Source organism: Loxodonta africana, chromosome 1 (assembly GCF_030014295.1).
Source record: "Loxodonta africana isolate mLoxAfr1 chromosome 1, mLoxAfr1.hap2, whole genome shotgun sequence".
Classification (NCBI taxonomy): Eukaryota; Metazoa; Chordata; class Mammalia; order Proboscidea; family Elephantidae; genus Loxodonta; species Loxodonta africana.
In genome coordinates this window covers 131007957-131030802 of record NC_087342.1, presented here as the reverse complement: position 1 = coordinate 131030802, position 22846 = coordinate 131007957, and the positions used below count along the sequence as shown (strand labels likewise).

The window sequence follows — 22846 nt, the reverse complement described above, 5'->3', positions numbered from 1 at the left end:
TGCTGGTTGCCTGGGCAAGGTGGGCTGAAGAATTGAAGTAGGACTGGTGGTTTGAGGATATAGAAGGCAAAGGATAGATGGGAGTTGGGGCTTAGAGAATAAAGTGATCAACCACAGAGTCCAGTATAAATAAGGGAAGGAACTGTAAAACTGGGAGAAAGGAATGAAATCAAGAGATGAGATGGAGAAACAAATATCATGGGGATAACTTTATTTTGTCTGAATAAATAGTAAAATGTTTAGATAAAAAAAAAAAAAAAAAATGTTTAGTATAGACATCACTTAATCTGCCAATTCTACTATAATACTGACTGTAGTCCCAGATTTTCTTACTTTGAAAGGTACACGTACACATCATAAGTAGAGTCAGCAGTTGAATTGCTTTGAGTTGTCATTGTTAAAAAAAAAGCTAGGTGAAAATGGAATGAAAATTACTGTTCAATTGATTTTTTTTTTTTTTAATTATGGTAGGGATGATCCTGAAGATCCTGATCCTCACATTGTTAATACTAATATTGAAACCTTAACAGAAAAACAACAAATCAGGGTTTCACAATATGTGGCACTGTTAATGGGCCCTGTGTTGCTGAACTGAATTTGTATATTATAGATGAATAAGCTTTAGTCAAATAAAACACCTTGACTATCACTTTTTTATGAATCACGTTCAGTATTTTTCTTTTTCTGTCTAATTTGCAGTGCTTAAAATGACTCCCTTTGAACTACTGAATATTTTTCTTAAACATTTCTGTTTACTTATGCTTTAAAATGTTGTGTTGCAGTAGAAAAACATACCCATTAGGTTTATGGATTTGATTTATCCTTCAAAACCTTTTGTTTATTCTTAAGCACATCTGTAAACTTTAAATTTGCCCGTGGATACCTGAAACACAGTGGTCAAAATACAATAATTTGGAGTGTTTTAAGTAAAATGATGATGAAAGATGAAGCAAATTAGGGTATGAGTTCAGAAGTATAGGAGTGGGGATGGGGTGGTGTGTATGTTGATGGACTAGTATGGCAGTACCATTTAAACAGAAACGAGGAAATCTTAGTATGCAGAGAAAAAGAAAATAACCCTGTATTCTTTGTCACATTTTAGTGGGATCATTTGACTAGAGTAGATGATGGTCTAATGTAAATAACCCATGAGGCACTTGATAACACCTTTGTCATTTGTCTCTGGTGAGTGACAGAATTTTGGAGATTGATTTTTAGAAACAAAAATTACAATTTAGTTATAATTAAAATTATTTCTGAGAAAAGAATCCCATTGGAAAGATGATTTTCGAGCAACAATTTCTAAAAATATATAGGTTGATCTCTTGTCAATATTATATACATTTTAGAGAATTTTTAAAACATTTTGTTCAAATATGGGTGAAATGGTTTATTTCCTATTTAAACATATAAAAATATTACTAAGACCCTAGTTTTAAGTGTTCGTAAACATTTAGGATTCAAAAGAGAGTCATACATCTAAAAAATTAAGGCACTTTATGTTAAAAATAATCTGCTAAGCAATAGAATGATTTATCAGTAATTTTATGAAGCATGTCTATCTTACTATGTTTATAAAGTTCTCTTAAAATGACAATATTACTTAATTTATCCTGACAGGTAATGCGTAGTTTATTATTTTCATACTGAGTCCACTGTGCAAATTAAATGAGGTTTTAAATTTTATATAATGTCATGACAACGGAATCTTTACATTGCTATTTTTATGTTTTTTAATTGCTACTTAACCTAAGATGCATTTATACATGGACAGTTTGTGTGTAAATATGAAATTATTTAAAACATAGGATTGTTAAAAGGAACATGTATATTTGAAAACTTTGTAAAATTTTTGAGTCAAAATGGAAAGATGAAAGATCACTATGCCTTTATCAGCAAATACAATAAGCATTGTATTTGGTTAGATTTTGGGAAAGAGAAGTGTCAGGAGGAACATATATACAGTCTCTACCTTTAGAAAGCATATAACCTAATAAAGGAGCAGATATGAAAATTGATAATTGTAACACCAGGAAAAAATGTCAAAGTGTAATGAAATTTTAAACAAAACTCTGTGGGGAGACAAAGGGGATAATGATTTATCTGTCTGGGGTTGGGGCTATAACATTTCAGCTGGGCCCAAAAAAATAATTTAAGTCTAACTGAACAAACAAAAAAGCCGAAGGATATTCCAAGCAGAAGAGAACCAGCATTAACAAGGCATCAGGACAAATATATTTGGCATGTTGTAGTAACAATAAATGTGACAAGATCATGACTGTTCGGGGAGTGCTGTGAAGGATAGAACAAGTTAATATCAAATTGTAGAGGTTCTTTAATGCCATAAGAGTTTTGCCTTCATTCTTTAGATAAACTCTTGTTTAATGTGAGATACTTAGTATTGGCGAATCATGAGACTCAAGGCAGGTGATGTCAGAAACTCTTGTAATATTAACCTGCATCACGGATAAAGAAGGTGAATAAGAGCATATAATTGGAGGCACTTACTTTATGGAAAGACTGTAGAATTATGACTGTGGCCTTGACTTCATCCTGTAACTTTATATAAAATTAAGACTCCATCTTGTCTTTTGACCATTTTCAGGAGTCTGCTTCCACTTTTCTGTGTCTGAAAAACATGTTTATTAGATGTTATAATTTGTTCCAAGGAAATTCTTAATACAACTTGTGGTTTATTACAAGGTAATCAGCCAATCAGAATTTAGCTTGTGGTTTCTTTAGCTACTTAAAATATAATATGTATGACTTTTACCATAACTGTGTAATGTATATCTAGTCAAGGTGTGATTATTACAATATTCATTGATTTTCCTGTAACTGCCTTCCCCATGATCTAGTTACTTTCTTTTTTCTTGATACTTTCCCCATTCCTTAGAACACTGAATTCACTTGTGAGACTTACTTTTACTCTGTGAGTTCGGTGCTTCCTCAGTTTATAAATTGTGTGTTGTGTGCTTCAGTAAAACCTCTAAAATCATTTATTTTGCAGATTACTTATTTTAGCAGTTAAGCCACTTTGACAAAGGATTGTGACAATAGGAGTAGAAAAGTAGAGAATTAGTCAAGTGTATTGTTTTCTGTTGCTATGTAACAAATTACCACAGTTTAGCAGTTTTAAAATAGCACAAATTGATTGCCTCAGAGTTGTGTAGGCCAGAAACATGGTTTGATTTTTACCCCTGCCAAGAGTCTCACAAGACTGAAATTAAATTTCAACAGAGTTATGTTCCTTTCTGGAGGCTGTGGGAGAGAACCTGTCTCCAGGCTTATTCAGGTTGTTGATGTAATTCAATTCCATGCAAATGTAGTTCTGTGGTCCCCATTTCTTTACTGGCTGTAAACAGGTAGGATTGTTCTCAGCTTCTAGATGTTGCCCTGATTCACTTGGTTTATGGCCCTCTTCTTCCTCTTTCAAAGGCAGCTAAGGCAGGTCAAGTCTTTCTCATGCTGTCCTGCTCTTTGTTCCTACCTTGTCTTCTGCAGCATCTGCCTGATTGACTTTCTTGCCTTCCTCTTCTGCTTTTAAGGGCCCATGTGATTACATTCAGCTCACCTGGTTAACCTAGGATAATCTCCTTATCTTAAAGTCAGCTGATTAGTAGCCTTAATCCCATCTGCAGAGTTCCTTTTCATCATACCTAGATAAGTTTTTGACTGAATAACCAGGGAATGATAATCTTGAAGGGGGTGGGGCCAACATCGTAACAATTCTACCACTTCAAGCTGTTTTGTAGCTAAAACAGACAAATGTTTAAGATCATCAAGAAGGAAGAAAAGAAGAAGATGATGCCTTTAAGACAATGTAAGTTTAAGAGTAGGTTTTGGTTTTAGACATATTTCAGGGGACAGTAAGGATATCCACATTAAGGCTTTCATCAAGAGTTGTAAGATCACCTGTATATTCAGGACCAAAATATTTGATGTGTCCAAAGTAACTGAGTCTGAGTCTCACCATCCTCACTTCTAAGGAACATTATGGTTATATTTCTTCTAAGACTGATTTATAGGTTCTTCTGGCAGTCCATGGTGTGTCCAGTATTCTTCTCCAACACCACAGTTTGAACATATCAGTTCTTCTGTCTTCCTTTTTCACTATCCAGTTTTTGCATGCGTATGAGGCTATTGAAAAGATCATGGTTTGGGTCAGATGCATCTTAGTCAGGGATAAATGGTAAGTAAAACTAGGAGACTGGATGAGATAATGAAGACCAAATAAGGACCAACAACTGAGCTCTCTTACAGCCCAGTGTTAAGAGGTTGGCAATAAGAGGAACCAATAAAGGACAGCTAAGAAGCAACAACCATTGAGGTAGAGGAAAAACTAGGTGAGTGTAGTTTCCTTTAAACCAAGTGAAGAGTGATCAACTATTTCAAGTGCTGAGGATTGTTAAAAAAAAAAAAAAAAAAAAGTCTGGACGTAGGTAATGAGAGAATTTATTCAAAAGACTATTACAATAAGGAGAGGGGGACTATTAGAATATGGAGAACTCTTCAACCATAAAATCTGTAAGTGTCTCAAAGGTCAGGCAGGCCTTTTATGGGAAGGAGCAAACAGCGAATCATTTGTGAAGCCAAAAATGAGAAATTGGAGGTCTGTGTCTGGTCAGCTTTGTCAGAGGTAAACAAGGGTCATTCGTGAGTCTTATTTAAGTCATATGGGAAAGGATCTTTCTTTCTACTAGCACACAAAGTTGGATGGACTTCATTAACATTACTGTTTTTCAGGGTCATGAAGCTCAAGTAAAGTTCAGTGTTGTCAGGATAAATCAAGTAAGATGAGGACTGAAAATTGTCTCCTGGTAGGGTTAATTAGGTGACTCTGAGAAGAGCAGTTTTGATAGAGTGCTGGGGGGAAGCCTAACTGGAGTGAGTTCAAGAGAGAATGGGACTTGAATGGCTAAGTAGTTGAAAAGCTTTTCATGGTAAAAGCACCCCAACCTTCTCCTCCAAAAAAATGCTGAATAAAATACCAAACTTCTTTAAAAATATCAAAAGTACTGAGAAGATATTAAGGCAAAAGTCTAAGTTAGTGATTCTCAGTTGGTATAAACCTTGGACCAGCAACATCACCGTCACCTGTGGATTTATTAGGAATGTAAATTATCGGGCACCACCACAAGCCTATTAAATCTGAAACTCGGCAGGTGGGACCCAGCAACCTGTGTGTTGCCTAAGCATTCCAGGTGATTCAGGTATTCTGTTGATGTGAGTGAAGAAAAAAACTTCAGAGCAAAGAAGTAAATAAGAGCCCTAAAACTGCTTTGTCCTGAAGGCATTTACCAAATTTGGTAATTTAAACTCGGATTTTCATAGCCTTTTGAAGTGGAAGAGACAAAGTCTAGCACAGTGCTGTCCATTGGAAATATAAGCCATATTTGTAATTTTAAGTTTTCTAGTAACTACGTCAAAAGAAATAAAAAGAAACATGGTATTAAATAGCATTTTGTTTAACCTAATGTCTGAAATATTATTTCAACATGTAGTTAATATCATATGTAACATTATTAAGATACAAAGGGTTTTCATACTGTCTTCAAAACCTGTTGTATATTTTACATTTAAAGCACTTCTTAATTCAGACACTTAAGTTTTCAAAGGTTAAAGTGAAATATAGTCTTCCCAAAGTAGTAAAGTTGTTTTTAATGAAAAAATATTTTACACTGCTTCAGTTTGTAATTTAAATTAATAAAATTAAAAATTCAGTTTCTCAGTTATACTAGCCACGTGTCAAGCAGTATCATATTGGACAGCACAGGTCTAGAGCATGCCCAAGTGGTAGCATCTCACAATTAGATAAACCTTTTCAGAAAGCTAAAACTCTTCATCTCACCACCACCCCAAGGGTTGCACCATCGCCCAAGGGTGAACCAGAAGTAAAGGCGTATAACTTCCAGAAAACCATAAGCAAAGTTGGCCTTAGTGCCAAGAAGAGCCAGAAAGGAAGAATCTATCCCTGAGGAATAATAACCACAAACTAGCTCTCTGCAGATTTGCAGTCCAGTTGCTCATCACCACAGCGATTTTCATGGTCATCTCACCCTGGCAATGTTCTAGGCACATGACATTAAGTAAGTGTAAGCCCTCACTAGAGGCATGCACTAGGCTTCAGGGAATTCCCACAAAAGAGTACAGATGAACCGAACACATCAGAGTCAGATATTCAAATGTACAAGGAAACAAGGCGCTATAAAAGAGAGCTAGAAGAAATACCAGCAGAGACTTGCAAAGACCTGGTATTGGAATTATCAGCATGGATTACAGAGCTACTTAAGATGAAAAGAATACCACCAGCTCAAAATATTGACAGAGAACAAGAAACTCTTTTAAAGAAATGAATGAAACCCTAGCAGATTTGTAAGACCCCTCAAAAAAGTGTTTAGAGATGAACATATGGTAATTCAAATTACACTCAGTTGAGGAAACTACAGAGTAAAACCACAGTGAGGTCTGTCAACAAATTGTTCATTAGTAGTAAGAGGAAAAAATATTAACTATATATTAGAGAAACTGGGTAATACCTACACCAATATTTCAAAATTATCATCATAATGAGGAACAAATGCACATCATTCTGAGAAGAACACATTATCACTTACATGGTGTTTCAGCCAGAAATGGGTAACATGAATCTAATCATGAAATAGCAGACAAACCCAAACTGAACATTCCATAAAAAACTGGCATGTATGTTTCAAAAAGGCCAATGTTACAGAGTACAGTGAGACTAAAGAACTGTTGCAGATTAAAGAATACTAAAGAGATGTGATAACGAATGTAATACATGGTCTTGGATTGGATCCTATACTGAAAGATAAAAGTGCTATAAAGAATATCACCAGGTTAAATGACAGAGTTGGAATATGAACCGTAGAGTAAATGAAAGTACTCTATCAATGTTAAATTTCCTAGATTTAATAACTGAACTGTAGTTATGTTAGAGAATATCTTTTTGCATAAAAAATACTGAAATGATAAGAGATCATGCAGCAAGATACATGATGGAGAGAACTTTGTATGTATAGAAAGAATGATAAAAGGGGAAAATCCCCACAATGAGAAGCACTATATTCAACCCAAATGGCTACCATTTAAAAAAAACTGAAAATACCAAGTGTAGGCCAACATGGAACCACTGAAGATAACTATTTCTGACTACCATTACGAGTATCATTATACATTGTTTATTTTTCATAAATTAGTGATTCAGATTAATAATGTATTTTGCCATACAAGATGGCAGAACTTACATTGAACATAAAAGCTAGTGACAACAATGCTATCTAAGAGCTCCCTAAACAATCTAGATTAAAAAGTATAACTTCTTATAAAAGTTAATCTTTCATGGAGGCAGAGCCAAGATGACGGAATAGACAGACACTTCTGGCGAGCCCTCTTTACAACAAAGACCCAAAATAACAAGCAAAACGAGTATATTTGTGACAAGCTGGGAGCCCTGAGCTTCAAAGCCAAGCTTAGAAAACGAACTGAGGGGCAGGGGGAGGAAGAGACTGCTCAGAAGCTGAGAGCAGTTACCGGACCTGAATCGTGGGAAGCCCTCCGGCACCATTCCCTCAGCGGCGGTGGCGGGTTGGTAATACCGTTCAGCCGCAGTTTCCTCAGAGAGAAGCAGCCAGCCACACAGCCTACTCAAACCTCCAGAACCTGAGAAGAACAGCACTCTAGGCAAAAGCTAAATACTTGTGTATATTTTACCATGCCCCTCCACCCCCAATCCGGCTTCAGTGGCTGAACTCCCTGGGCCTGAGATAGGCACTGTTCAGCAACTAGAGCCATCCTCCCAGCCTTGGGGAAGGAAAAAAATTGCATCTGGGGGAAAAGATAATTTGCTACCTCCACTAACCGGGGGAGCTCAGGACAGAAGCAGATCCTGAAGAGGCAAAAATGGTCCGTGGACTTTGAGCACATTTCTTTTCTGTATGGACCTGTGTGGGCCTATTTCGGGAAAATAGGCCCTTGTTGGCAGACTCCAACTGTTTAAGCTGTGTGGTGGAGAAGTGGGTGTTTGATGTTTGACATTGCTTTGCCTATTAAACAAGTTCCTTGCCTGCCCACATCAGGGGCCTAAGGACTGGTAGCTTCACTCAGGCCACCCAGCCACCTGCGACAGGGGTCAAAGATAACTGGTACCTCCCAGTCCTTACAACCAAAAACTTTGGGTGCCCATGGTCCGTCTGCAGAACCCACCCACCTGAATGCTCTAGGGAACAGGGATGCGCTTTCCTCAGAGACACTCGGGGGTCAGTTCTCAGCCCCTGCGTTGTTCAGAGCATGACCCCCTGCTGCAATCAGATATCGGTACATACACCAATCACCCCCGCCCCTCTGAGACTGTAGGACAGGGCCTGTACCACACACTTGATGATCAGCTACCTGAAAAACTGAGCTGAATTCATACAAGAAAACTGAATGGACTCCTAGACTGATATACCTGATAACAGCTCTAGCCATCTGGGGACAGAACGTCAGAGCTCCAAAGGTGAAAATAATCAAGCTAGCTCGCTCAAGCAACCCACAGGGGTATACCAAAACAAAACAAAGCAAGAAACTATGACACAGTAAGCAAGCATAAACTAATACAAGAACTTATAGATGGCTTGGAGACAGCAGTCAATATCAAGTCACATAAAGAAACAGACCATGATCACCTCAACAGACTCTCAAAACAAAGAATCCAGGAATCTTCTAGATGAAAGTGCATTCCTGGAGTTACCAGAGCCAGAATACAAAAGTTTAATATACAGAACCCTTCAAGACATCAGGAAGGAAATGAGACAATACACAGAACGAGTCAAGGAACACACAGATAAAGCAAGTGAAGAAATTAGAAAGATTATTCAGGAACATAATGAAAAGTTTAATATGCTGGAAAAATCCATAGACAGGCAGCAATCAGTAATTCAGAAGATTAACAATAAAATTACAGAAGTAGACAACTCAATAGAAAGTCAGAGGAGCAGAATCGAGCAAGTAGAAGCTAGAATTTCTGAACTCGAAGATAAATTATTTGGCACTAATATATTTCAAGAAAAATCAGGTAAAAGAATTTAAAAAAATGAAGAAATCTTAAGAATCATGTGGGACTCTATCAAGAGAAATAACCTACGAGCGATAGGAGTACCAGAACAGGGAGGGATAACAGAAAATACAGAGAGAATCGTTGAAGATTTGTTGGCAGAAAACTTCCCTGATATCATGAAAGATAAGAAGATACCTATCCAAGATGCTCGTTGAACCCCACATAAGGTAGATCTTAAAAGAAAGTCACCAAGACATATTATAATCAAACTTGCAAAAACCAGAGAGAAAGAGAGACTTGTAAGAGCAGCAAGGGATAAACAAAAAGTCACCTACAAAGGAGAGCCAATAAGAATAAGCTCCGACTACTCAACAGAAACCATGCAAGCAAGAAGCCAATGGGATGACATATTTAAAAAAACGAAGGAAAAAAATTGCCTGCCAAGAATCATATATCCAGCAAAACTGTCTCTTAAATACCAAGGTGAGATGAAGACATTTCCAGATAAACACAAGTTTAAGGAATTTGTGAAAATTCGTAAAAACCAAACCAAAACTACAAGAAATACTAAAGGGAGTTCTTTGGTTTGAAAATCAGTAATATCAGGTATCAACCCAAGACTCGAACACTGGGCAGAGCAACCAGAAGTCAACCCAGACAGGGAAATCCAAAAAAAAAAAAAGCAAGATTTAAAAAAAAAAAAAAACTCAGGATACTAGTGATGTTATTATATAAAAGAAGAAAACATTAGAATAATAAAGAGGGACTAAGAAACATAATCATACACCTTCCATATGGAGAGGAAGATACGGCGATACAAAGAAATAAAAGTTAGATTTAAATTTAGAAAAATAGGGGTAAATAATAAGGTAACCACAAAGGAGACAAACTATCCTGCTCATCAAAATAAAATACCAGAAAAAAATAGAGACTCAGCAGAAACAAAATCAACAACAAATATGAGGAAAGGACAATGTATAAAGATAATCTACTCAGCACTTAAAATAAAGTGGGAAAAAGAAACTGTCAACAGCACACAAAAAAAGACATCAAAATGATAGCACTAAATTCAGACCTATCCCTAATTACCCTGAATGTAAATAGACTAAATGCACCAGTAAAGAGACAGACAGTGGCAGAATGGATTAAAAACCAAGATCCATCTATATGCTGCCTAGAAGAGACACACCTTAGACTTAGAGACACAAACAAACAAAAACTCAAATGATGTAAAAATATATATTAAGCAAACAACAATCAAAAAAGAGCAGGAGTGGCAATATTAATTTCTGACAAAATAGACTTTAAAGTTAAATCCATCAAAAAGGATAAGGAAGGACACTGTATAATGATTAAAGGGACAGTACACCTAGAAGATATAACCATATGAAATATTTATGCACCCAGTGACAGGGCTGCAAGATACATAAACTATCAGCATTGAAAAGTGAGATAGACAGCTCCACAATAATAGTAGAAGACTTCAACACACCACTTTTGGTGAAGTACAGGACATCCAGAAAGAAGCTCAATAAAGACACAGAAGATCTAAATGCCACAGACATATACAGAACACTCCACCCAACAGCAATCAAGTACACTTTCTTTTCTAGCGCACATGGAACATTCTCTAGAATAGACCACATATTAGGTCATAAACGAAGCCTTAGCAGAATTCAAAAGTTTGAAATATTACAAAGCATCTTCTCTGACCATAAGGCCATGAAAGTAGAAATCAATAACAGGAAAAGCAGGGAAAAGGAATCAAACACTTGGAAATTGAACAATACCCTGCTCAAAAAAGACTGGATCATAGAAGACATTAAGGATGGAATAAAGAAATTCACAGAATCCAATGAGAATGAAAACACTTCCTATCAGAACCTTTGGGACACAGCAAAAGTGGTGCTTAGAGGCCAACTTATATCAATAAATGCACACATACAAAAAGAAGAAAGGGCCAAAATCAAAGAATTATCCCTACAACTTGAACAATCAGAAAGAGAGCAACAAAAAAACCTGCAGGCACCGGAATAAAACAAATAATAAAAATTAGAGCTGAACTAAATGAAATAGAAAACAGAAAAACAATTCAAAGAATTAACAAGACCAAAAGCTTTGTGAAAAAAATCAACAAAATTGATAAAACACTGGTCAAACTGAAAAAAGAAAAAAAGGAGAGGAAGCAAATAACCCGAATAAGAAATGAGATGGGCAATATTGCAACAGACCCAACTGAAATTAAAAGAATCGTATCAGATTACTAGGAAAAACTGTACCCAAACAAATTTGAAAACCTAGAAGAAATGGATGAATTCCTAGAAACACACTACCTACCTAAGCTAACACAAACAGAGGTAGAACAACTAAATAGACCCATAACAAAAGAAGAGATTGAAAAGGTAATCAAAAAACTCCCCCCCAAAAAAGCCCTGGCCCGGATGGCTTCACTGCAGAGTTCTACCAAACTTTCAGAGAAGAGTTAACACCACTAATACTGAAGGTATTTCAGAGCATAGAAAAGGATGGAATACTACCGAACTAATTCTATGAAGCCACCATATCCCTGATACCAAAACCAGATAAAGACACCACAAGAAAAGAAAATTATAGACCAATATCCCCATGAATGTATTATCCCTCATGAATGTAGATGCAAAAATCCTCAACAAAATTCTAGCCAATAGAATTCAACAACATATCAAAAAAATCATTCACCATGACCAAGTGGGATTCATACCAGGTATGCAGAGGTGGTTCAACATTAGAAAAACAATTAATGTAATCTACCACATAAATAAAAGACATGAATCCCATGATTTTATCAGTTGATGCAGAAAAGGCATTTGACAAAGTCCAACACTCTTTCTTGATAAAAACTCAGCGAAATAGGAATAGAAGGAAAATTCCTCAACATAATAAAGGGCATTTTGACAGTCAACATGACCCTAAATGGAGAGAGTCTGAAAGCATCCCCCTTGAGATTGGGAACCAGACAAGGATGCCCTTTATCACCGCTATTTTCAACATTGTGTTTGGGATCTAGCCAAAGCAATTAGGCTAGGTAAAGAAATAAAGGGCATCCAGATTGGCAAGGAAGAAGTAAAAGTATCTCTATTTGCAGATGACTTGATCTTATACACAGCGAACCCTAAGGAATCCTCAAGAAAACTACTGAAACTAATAGGAGAGTTCAGCAGAGTATCGGGATATAAGATAAACATACAAAAACCAGTTGGATTCCTCTATACTAACAAAAAGAACATCAAAGAGGAAATCACCAAATCAATGTCATTTACAGTAGCCCCCAAGAAGATAAAATACTTAGGAATAAATCTTACCAGAGATGTAAAAGACTTACACAAAGAAAACTACAGTACACTTCTGCAAGAAACCAAAAGAGACTTACATGAGTGGAAAAACATACCTTGCTCATAGATAGGAAGACTTAACATTATAAAAATGTCTATTCTACCAAAAGCGATCTATACATTTAATGCAATTCTGAATCAAATCCCAAGGACATTCTTTACTTAGATGGAGAAACAAATCACCAACTTCATATGGAAGAAAAAGAGGTCCTGAATAAATAAGGCATTACTGAAAAAAAAGAACAAAGTGGGAGGCCTTACTTTACCTGATTTTAGAACCAATTATACCGCCACAGTAGTCTAAACAGCCTGGTACTGGTAAAACAACAGATACATAGACCAATGGAACAGAATTGAGAATCCAGACATAAATCCATCCACATATGAGCAGTTGATATTTGACAAAGGCCCTGAAACAGTTAAATGGGGAAAAGACAGTCTTTTTAACAAATGGTGCTGGCAGAACTGGCTATCCATCTGCAAAAAAAATGAAACAAGAGCCATACCTCACTCTATGCACAAAAACAAGCTCAAAATGGATCAAAGACCTAAATATAAAATCTAAAACGGTAGAGATCATGGAAGAAAAAATAGGGACTTTAGGAGCCCTAATACGGGGCAAAAACAGTATACAAAACATTATTAAGAATGCATAAGAAAAACTAGATAACTGGGAGCTCCTAAAAATCAAACACCTATGCTCATCCAAAGACTTCACCAAAGAAGTAAAAAGACTACCTACAAACCGGGGAAAAGTTTTTGGCTATGACATTTCCGATCAGCGTCTGATCTCTAAAATCTACACGATACTGAAAAACTCAACTACAAAAAGACCAATAAAAAAATGGGCAAAAGATACGAATAGACACTTCACTAAAGAAGACATTCAGGAAGCTAACAGATTGTGAAGAATTGTTCACAATCATTAGCTGTTAGAGAAATGCGGATTAAAACTACAATGAGATTTCATCTCACTCCAACAAGGCTGGCATTAATCCAAAAAACACAAAATAATTAATGCTGGAGAGGCTGTGCAGAGGTTGGAAAACTTACACAGTGCTGGTGGGAATGTAAAGTGGTACAACCACTTTGGAAATCGATTTGGTGCTTCCTTAAAAAAAAAAATAGAAAGCTAGAAATATAACTACCATAAGATCCAGCAATCCCACTCCTCAGAATATATCCTAGAGAAATAAGAGCCTTTACACGAACAGATATATGCACACCCATGTTTATTGCAGCACTGTTTACAATAGCAAAAAGATGGAAGCAACCAGCGTGCCCATCAACGGATGAATGGATAAATTATGGCATATTCACACAATGGAATACTACGCACCAATAAAGAACAGTGAGGAATGTGTGAAATATTTCATAAAATGGAGGAACCTGGAAGGCATTATGCTTAGTGATATTAGTCAGTTGCAAAAGGACAAATATTGTATAAGACCACTATTATAAGAACTTGAGAAATAGTTTAAACTGGGAAGAAAACATTCTTTTGTGGTTACAAGAGGGGGGTGGGAGAGAGGTATCCACTAATTAGATAGTAGATAAGAACTAGTTTCGGTGAAGGGAAGGACAACACACAATACAGGGGAGGCCAGCACAACTGGACTAAACCAAAAGCAAAGAAGTTTCCTGAATAAACTGAATGCTTTGAAGGCCAGTGTAGCAGGGGCAGGGGTTCGGGGACCATGGTTTCAGGGGACATCTAAGTCAATTGGCATAATAAAATCTATTAAGAAAACATTCTGTATCCCACTTTTGAAGAGTGGCATCTGGGGTCTTAAACACTAGGAGGCAGCCATCTAAGATGCATCAATGGGTCTCAACCCACCCGGATCAAAGGAGAATGAAGAACACCAAGGACACAAGGTAACTATGAGCCCAAGAGACAGAAAGGGTCATGTGAAACAGAGACTACATCATCCTGAGACCAGAAGAACTAGATAGTGCCCAGCTACAATAGATGACTGCCCTGACAGGGAACACAACAGAGAACCCCTGAGGGAGCAGGAGAGCAGTGGGATGCATACCCCAAATTTTCATAAAAAGACCAGACTTGATGGTCTGACTGAGACTACAAGGACCCCACTGGCCATGGCCCCCAGACCTTCTGTTGGCCCAGGACAGGAGCCATTCCCAAAGCCAACTCTTCAGACAGGGATTGGACTGGACAATAGGTTGGAGAGGGATGCTGGTGAGGAGTGAGCTGCTTGGATCAGGTGGACACTGGAGTCTATGTTGGCATCTCCTGCCTGGAGGGGAGATGAGAGGGTAGAGGGGGTTAGAAGCTGGCAAAATGGGCACAAAAAGAGAGAGTGGAGGGAGAGAGCAGGCTGTCTCATTAGGGGGAGAGTAATTGAGAGTGTGTAGCAAGGTGAATATAAGTTTTTGTGTGAGAGACTGACTTGATTTGTAAACTTTCACTTAAAGCACAATAAAAATTATAAAAATTTAAAAAAAGGTTAATGTTTCTTGTTTATTTTTAATTTTGAGTTAGTAATAAAATAATTTATCCCCTAGATTTTCTTCTAGTGTAAATTTCTAGCATCAAGTAAACTTTGACTTAATTATAGACATATTAGGTCATGTAAAATGAGTCCATTCTTTGACGAGGTTTACCAAATCTGAGTTGTATGCAAAAGAACAGTTAAAATTCACAACAAACATATCAAAAACTTAGAAATTAAACCTCTTCTTTGAAGGTGCATAATACTTTAAAACTTGCTGAAGATTTTTTAATAACTCAGCAACTTATATGCCAAGACAGTGTTTTATATTTGGTGACATCTGCACTTAAACAATTTAAGATTTCTCTGTAACTTCTCACCTCTTTTTAATGATAAAGCAGTTTTTCTATTTTCTTATGGGAAGCTTTTGTATTGAAAGCGATGCGCCTAAGTCTAATAGAATTGTGATCATTTTCATAACCTGGTTTAGAAAGTAATTTGAGGATACTGCATTAGGTAATGATAGCAATTCAGGCATCTTTAGAAGATATTTATGTATCTTCTTCCATTATACTGAGAACCACAGTCCTGTTAGTCTTGAAATTCCAAGATAAATTTATAAATGTCTCAATTTTCAGTGTCCCATATGATCATTTAGTTTTATTTATCTTTTGCTCCTTTGCTTTTTCACTTAACAAGATTTATTGATGTCTGCCATGTGGCAGGAACTATTGTAGGTATGAGGAGTACAACAGTGAATAGAAGTCAAATATTCCTGTTTCCATGGAGCTTACTGGAAGGAGACAAATATGTATGTCAGATGATAAGCATTATGGAGAAAAATAAAGCACCAAAAGTGGTTATGCGGTGCTCATGAAGAGGGATGATTTCAAAATTTAAATATAATAGAAGAGAAAATTCTTACTGAGAGGGTAACATTTTGAGCTAAAAATACCATAAGAAGCAAATGCACATACCTGGGGAAGAGCAGTTAAGATAGACATCAGCAAATGCCAAGTGGGACAGTGCCAAAGGGAGGAGGTAGAGGAACAGCAAACACAATTTTAGGAAGGTCAGATGGGAAGTGTCTAGAAAATTGTGAGCAGAAGAGTGACCTGATGTGACTTACGTTCTCAAGGGATAACTCTGACTAGTGTGTTGCATGTAGACCAGGGGTCGGCAAACTTTTTCTGTAAAGATAGTATTTTAGGCTTTGTGGGCCGAAATGGTCTCTGTTCCATCTACTCTTCTGTGATGTCATGGAAGCTTCCATAGACTATATGGAAATGTATGGCTGTGGTTATGTTCCAATAAAACTTTACTAACAGAAACAAGTGGCACACCAGATTTGGCCTGCAGGCCATAGTTTGCCAAAACTTAATATAGACAATAATGAGCCAAGATTAAAAGCAGATTGACAGGCAACTGTTGGAATAATCCAAGGGAAAGCTTATGGTGGCTCGAACCAGGGTGGCAATAAGTGGTCAGATTCTGGATATATTATGCAGGTAGAGAGCCAATGGTATTTACTAATGAGTCTGTATAGTATATGAGAGAGAGAAGAGGATGATGCCCATGTTTTTTAGAGTTTTAACTTGAAAATAAAACTCATGTTCTACTTTTGATAATATCAAGAATAATTATCTTTAATATAAAATCAATTTTCAACTTTTAAGTTTATACATTTCTTTTCCTCTGAGCCTGTTTGACTTTGTTTTGTTCTTGGTATTCCTTCATAAATATAGAACTAATAGAATAACTTAAGTTGGTCCTAGCACGTTTTCTCATCAGATTTTCCTGTGGCTGCAAGCATGTGTATAGTGCAATGCAATATGTAGGGTTAGGGCATCTGCAAGCATGTGTATAGTGCAATGCAATATGTAGGGTTAGGGCATTACCTCATGGTCAAGGGAAAAAGCAAAATAGCCTGTTAGGTTCCTTTGGATAGCTCTGACTTTTACCAATTGTATGAAAATATTATAGAGCCTTGCCTTACTTTGGTAATGCATTTATAAGAATGTTTATAGTGACTGGTTTTGGGAGAAGACGGTAAGGACTTTGGACTGTATTTACTGACTTCACAAACTGCTCTCATTCTCCAAAGCACAGTCATCTTGGTGTTCACTCTTTCTCCACAGACATCAATTGCTAAAGGCTTCAGTTGCCATATGACCGTGCCATCTCACCTTCCATTACATCTCAGATAAATTACTGTATCTTTTAACTTTCTTCAAACTTTGATCTACCGCACACAGTGCTGTTGGCTTAATCATTTTAAAGTAGTAGTTATCGAATTCTGACAGGCATCGGAATCACCTGGATGACTTGTTAAACATAGATTGGAAAGTTTTTGACTCAGGGAATCTGGATGGGGCCTGAGAATATACTAATGCTTCTGGTCTGGGGCCCACACCGTGAAATCCATTGCCCTAAAGTACTCTGATGATGCCATTTCTCCAATAAAAACCCTAAGTGCTCCCCACTTACCATTTGATAAATTCAGTCCAGCATTTAAGGACGCCACTATTTAGCCCATCCTACAGGTTTTTATAAGCCACTGGGTAGTATGAATAGTTAATGCACTCAGCTGCTAACCAAAAGGTTGGAGGTTTGAGTCCACTCAAAGAAAGAAAGGCCTGGTGCTCTACTTCTGAAAAATAAGCCATTGAAAGCCCTATGAGGCACAGTTCTCTTCTGACACACATGGCATCACCATGAGTTGGAGTCAGCTCAACAGCAGTTGGTTACAACTGTATAGCTTTTTTTCATACACTTTATGAACATGGCCATCATTTCCACCTTTACTTTTCGACTATTCTTGAAATATCTCCACAGGTCTCTGCCCTACCCCTCCCCATCATCAATCATAGCCCCAGTCATTTCACAAGGTGTATTTTAAACCCAGCATTCTATTTTTGAACCTCCAAGCATGTGTATCCTGGGTTCCCCCCCTCCCCGCCGCCTTTAAATTCTCGTAGCATTTATGCTTGTTATATTATTATCTTACTTTATCTTGACTTTTGGTCATTTATATATCTTTATCTTACCCATTTATGGAATTGTAAGTTCCTTCAGGATAAGAAAATGCATATATCTTTATATATCCCTCAAACAACATTTATAGAATTGAAACATATACTTTTCATTTGTCCTTTTGTCTTTTTTTTTTGAAGTGTTATCAAATTAACATAAGTAAGATATTAATATGCAGGATATCTTCTTGCTCACTTTATCTTTTGCATGGAACCCATTTTATACCTCAGAGACTTTGTTCTTGATATCTACTGACTTTTTTTATCATTTTTATTTGGATGAACTGCTTTTTGATTCCGCTGTTCAGCTCTAATCCTACAATTTCTGTTCATTAGACTTCAATATCTTATAAACCATATATTCCTCTTTTTTTATTCCTCTCTTACCCGCCCTCCCCAGTTTTGCTAGAGTACATACAACTAACTTTGTAAAAAAGTTTGTGAGGCATACGTATTTGAAAAGGCCTTGTATATCTGTAAATCTTTATTTTGTCCTATCAGTTGAGAGTTTAATTGTACTTAGAATTCTATGTAAGAAATCTTTTTCTCTGAGAACTTTAAAGACATTACATCATCTTATAGTTTCCATTTTAGCTGTTGAGAAATCTAATGCCAGTCTTGCTCTTTGAAGCTAACTTGATAGTTTCTATTTTCCTTTTCTAAGCTCTTGTTGCTGGATCTCTTCATCTCTCTCATCTCATATTCCAGATTTTCTGTCTGCCATTTTGCTGTAGATTTTTGGATATGTACTCATCTTTGTCTTTAGACTCTCTCCTGAAATTTTTATTTCATATATCAAATTCTTACTTTCCTTGAGTATTGTTTTCTTTAAGCATCCTACTCTTGTTTTATGGATATATCTTGAATATCCAAAGATACTAAACTTTTAGTGGTTTTAAGTAAAATTGTGTCCTCACAGAAAAAATTCTATTTATCTTGTTTTTTTCCTATCTAGCTTTTTGTACAAATCTGATGATACGTTTATATGTGTGCCCATTCATATTTAACAGTCAAGAACTAGGAAAGCTCATCACTGGCAACTCTATTTAAATGTTAATTTCCATCTTCTAGATAATTGTTTGAAAGCTCTCATCAGCTGATAGCCCTCCTCGCATTCTGTTTGCTCCTGGTTTTATTCCTATATTATGACGTTAATGAGGTCCTGGGAAAACAATAAGCAAATGACTGCCCAGGCATGTTTAAAGCATGTTAAAATTGTTCTTCATAGTTAAGTATCGTACATTAATAATCTTTTTGTTTGTTTGTTGAACAAGTAAGTTTGTGTTGTTAACTTTTTTTGATTTGATTAGTAAGTTTATGTGATGGGCAGAGCTACATTGAAGTTAGTGATGAGAAAAAAATTATTAAGAATGTCGCTGTTCTTAGTCTTCAGCATGTGTATTTGGCTTCATCTAACCTAACAGGAAGAGACTAATATATCAGACAAATGACCGTTTATTAACTTACCATAGAAAGTTTAACTATTAAGGAAACCAAAGGCTCAAGGTTAGTGAATTCTTACCAGAGAGAATCTGCATGGAAAACAAAATTTATGCTCCCACTGTTTCTTGGTAAAAGTGGAATCAGAAAGAGTGCCTTATTGATCTTATTGGTATTATCCAGGTGAGATAGCCTGATGCTTTGTGTCCATTTTCCGGTAAGATCTCCATGCAGACCCCAAAATTGAGTATTGATCAGAGTATCATTTGTCTTGGAGATTCCTGGAGACCCAGAAAGTCTCCTGATGTGAAGGTTCTTTTTCTAGGTGACATTTTAATTGTGTTGATAAAAATTTAACTAAGAGAGTGTAGTTAATTAGGTATAAACTAAGTTTTCCAAAAGTCCACACCAAAGCCAACCTAAATAAATCTGTCAAACTTCATTTATAGATTATTGTTTAAGTTTGCTAATTCCTAAAACACCATTTTTTTTTTTATCACATGTAGATTTCTCTCTAAATTTTATTCTCAGAAGGTTAATCTATCCTATAACTATATACCACAAGCAGGTATTACCTGCACATCATTGACAAAGAAGCTGAGATTTAGAAGTTAAGTGACTCATTCCAGAGTCTCTCAGTACACGAGGGGCCAACTCAAGCTACATCTAGGTTCTCTCTCTTTAACTTTAATATTTTCTGATGTACTTATTAAACTACTTTTGTTTTATGAAAAAGATAAAACAAAGTAATAGAAAACAGTTGTTTTGTATTTGACTGTCATTGGGAAATGAAGACTAGTGGATGGTAAAAAAAAAAAATCTCCTTAATTTAGAGTTCACTGATACAGTTTATGATTGATTCTACAGGTTATATGCTGACACTTACTTTTGTACTACCTTTTAAAAAGTTTTATATGGCCAGTTAGTAATACTAATGAAATTGTGAAAATTTTTTCTTAAAGGAGAAGTATATATTTTAGCACCTTAGAAATATATTAAACTTAATTAACTATAATCAAAGCCCAATACAAGTTATTGGTTCTTAAATATGATCATTATAAAATTCATTCTTTAATGAATTTTAATGCTGTTAAGCACTGTCTTTATTAATCTTTTGTGCTTTGTGTGTTCTTAAAATATAAAACTGTCTCCTTTATAATTTCTAAGATTTTTGATGTTCGACAATTCTTTCCCTTTTCTTTAGCTCCCCCAGTGAGAGTAAACAAAACATTGCTTTAACTGTATGTCACTTTTTTAAAATTTTAAGATAAAATATACAACTTTGGCTTTTATTAAATATTTCATTTTTTTCTGTCCTTATCTAAATGTATATTGTTTCTGAAATCTTGTTATATGTTTGTATTTCATATGCTATAAATCCATTTAACAGTAAAACAGTGATGAACTGGAATTTTACTTCCTGAAAACCTTTCAAATCTAACTCCTTACTTTTCTGTCCTACAGCCCATGCTAAGTTTGATGAGCTCATCTTTTCACTTGAATAGTCTGACGTGGTGAACCTCTTCCCAGTCTCACTCCCCTTCACCAGTCTACTCTCCACTCATGTTATTCCCTTTCTTAAAATCATTTGATAGGTGATTCTCATTCATTTCACAATAAAGTCCAAGCTCCTTAGACTGTATCCAGTTAAGACTTATGTGTACATTATAAATATTCCATAGCAGCACAACCTCAATCAGGAACCAAAGTTAGCATAATTATGGGAAACCATGGAATAAGAACTGGCATACTAAATAGTCAAATTTGCAACCAGTTTTTTTTTTTTTTTGTCACTAGCCCAAATACATATTTTAAAATTCACTCTTCATGGTGCATGAGTTTTGTCAAATGCCTTCTCTATATATGCATATGTAGCATAAAGAAAAGTCATCAAGTTGATTCCAACTCATAGTGACCCTATAGGTCAGAGTAGAACTGCCCCATAGGATTTCCAAGGAGTAACTGGTAGATTCAAACTGCTGACCTTTTGGTTGGAAGCCAAGCTCTTAACCACTGTGCCACTGGGCTCCATGGAACACAGGATTCATTTTATAAAGTATAAATACACAGTGTAATTAATTATAAATTGATTTCAAGTGAAGATTTAACATGATGATACTTTAATTGTGGCTTAAATCAATGCTGAATGTTGTTTTTAAAAATATACTTAAAGTTGGAAGTGCTATTTATCATAGTTAATAACCGAAGTTATCTTAGTGGCAGTCTACATACATTAAAAATGGCATAACAAGTGTTCTAAAAGGAAACAGGGAATATAATAAAACTTAGCAGGTAAATCTGTTGAGGCTGCCATTATGTGACAGACGAAGGTTTAGTTGTATTTTCTCTTATTTCTCTGCTTTGATGTTATGTGAGAAGAGATGGAAGAAGGGTAGCAGTAGTAGGACTCAGAAGTCTGATTTATTCATAGTAGTACAGGTGCCTTTTCTTGGCTCTTTGAATTTTGATCTTTTTCAGATGGCCTCCCTGTCATCAGAAGAAAAATAGTTTGACCCCCCGTGTTTAGTTTTTCATTGTTAATGTTTAATCTTTAATTGGAACTTTTATACAGGTCTTTTCGAGGAACAACAGTCAGAAATCCTGTTAATACTTTTGACTTTAAAACACAATCCCTAAATGAATCATCCATTTAAAGTGGCTTTCAAGGTCAAAACAAGTTCAAAATATTTATTGTAATTTCTTTAGTCAGGTAACTCTAGAAAATATAGGTCTCTTAATATCTGTGATTCAGGTGAGCAGCTGGAATACAACAGATGGTGAGGATAGAGGCCCTCTCCATATATTTAGTGTGAGATTGTTGCTTGAATGTGAAATATATGCATGGGCTTATTAGCCAAAAGTTTTCTGTGGGTATATGCCACCCTATATATATATAATAATATGTACATATTAGTGAGCTGTTACGTACTCATGTGTGTGTGTTTAGTCCAGTGTCATTTTTTTCAACCACAAAGCAGAACATTAACAATGATTTTTACCTTCTTATTTTAGAGGGTTGTGTTGGAGCCCTGGTAGCATAGTGGTTAGGAGCTCAGGTACCTAACGACAAGGTTAGCAGTTCAAATCCACCAGCCACTCCTTGGAAACCCTATGGGGCAGTTTTGCTTAGTCCTGTAGAAACCCTGGTGGCTTAGTGATTAAACGCTACTGCTGCTATCTAAAAGGTCAGCAGTTCGAATCCACCAGGCGCTCCTTGGAAACTCTATGGGGCAGTTCTAGCCTGTCCTCTAGGATCTCTGTGAGTCAGAATGGACTCAACGGCAATGGGTTTAGTTTTGAGTTTTGGTGTCAAAGCTCAGACTCTTTGAAAGTGGTAAATATGTAAAATAATGTGGTAAGAAATATATTTAAGGTATGTTTTTGGTGGTGGGCATAAGAAGAATATAAGCCAATTTAAGACATTAATGGATTATTAGATCTATGGATTAAAATGATTTGATTTTTTTTGTTTTTTTGCTTCTACCATCT

General features: G+C 36.1%; 1 protein-coding gene across 3 annotated transcripts in view; it reads left to right on the top strand.

The window, feature by feature from the left end:
- The window catches only part of LMBRD1 (LMBR1 domain containing 1), a 184492-nt gene that overhangs the window by 156167 nt on the left and 5479 nt on the right, over positions 1-22846 (top strand). Inside the window, exon 15 of one of the 3 annotated variants that reach the window (XM_064287815.1) lies at positions 472-22843. The exons of the other annotated variants lie outside the window; for them this stretch is intronic. Coding sequence (XP_064143885.1) covers positions 472-527 — 56 coding nt within the window. The 3' untranslated portion in view covers positions 528-22843. Of the gene's footprint in view, positions 1-471; positions 22844-22846 lie in introns of those variants that run through there. 3 annotated transcript variants of the gene reach the window in all.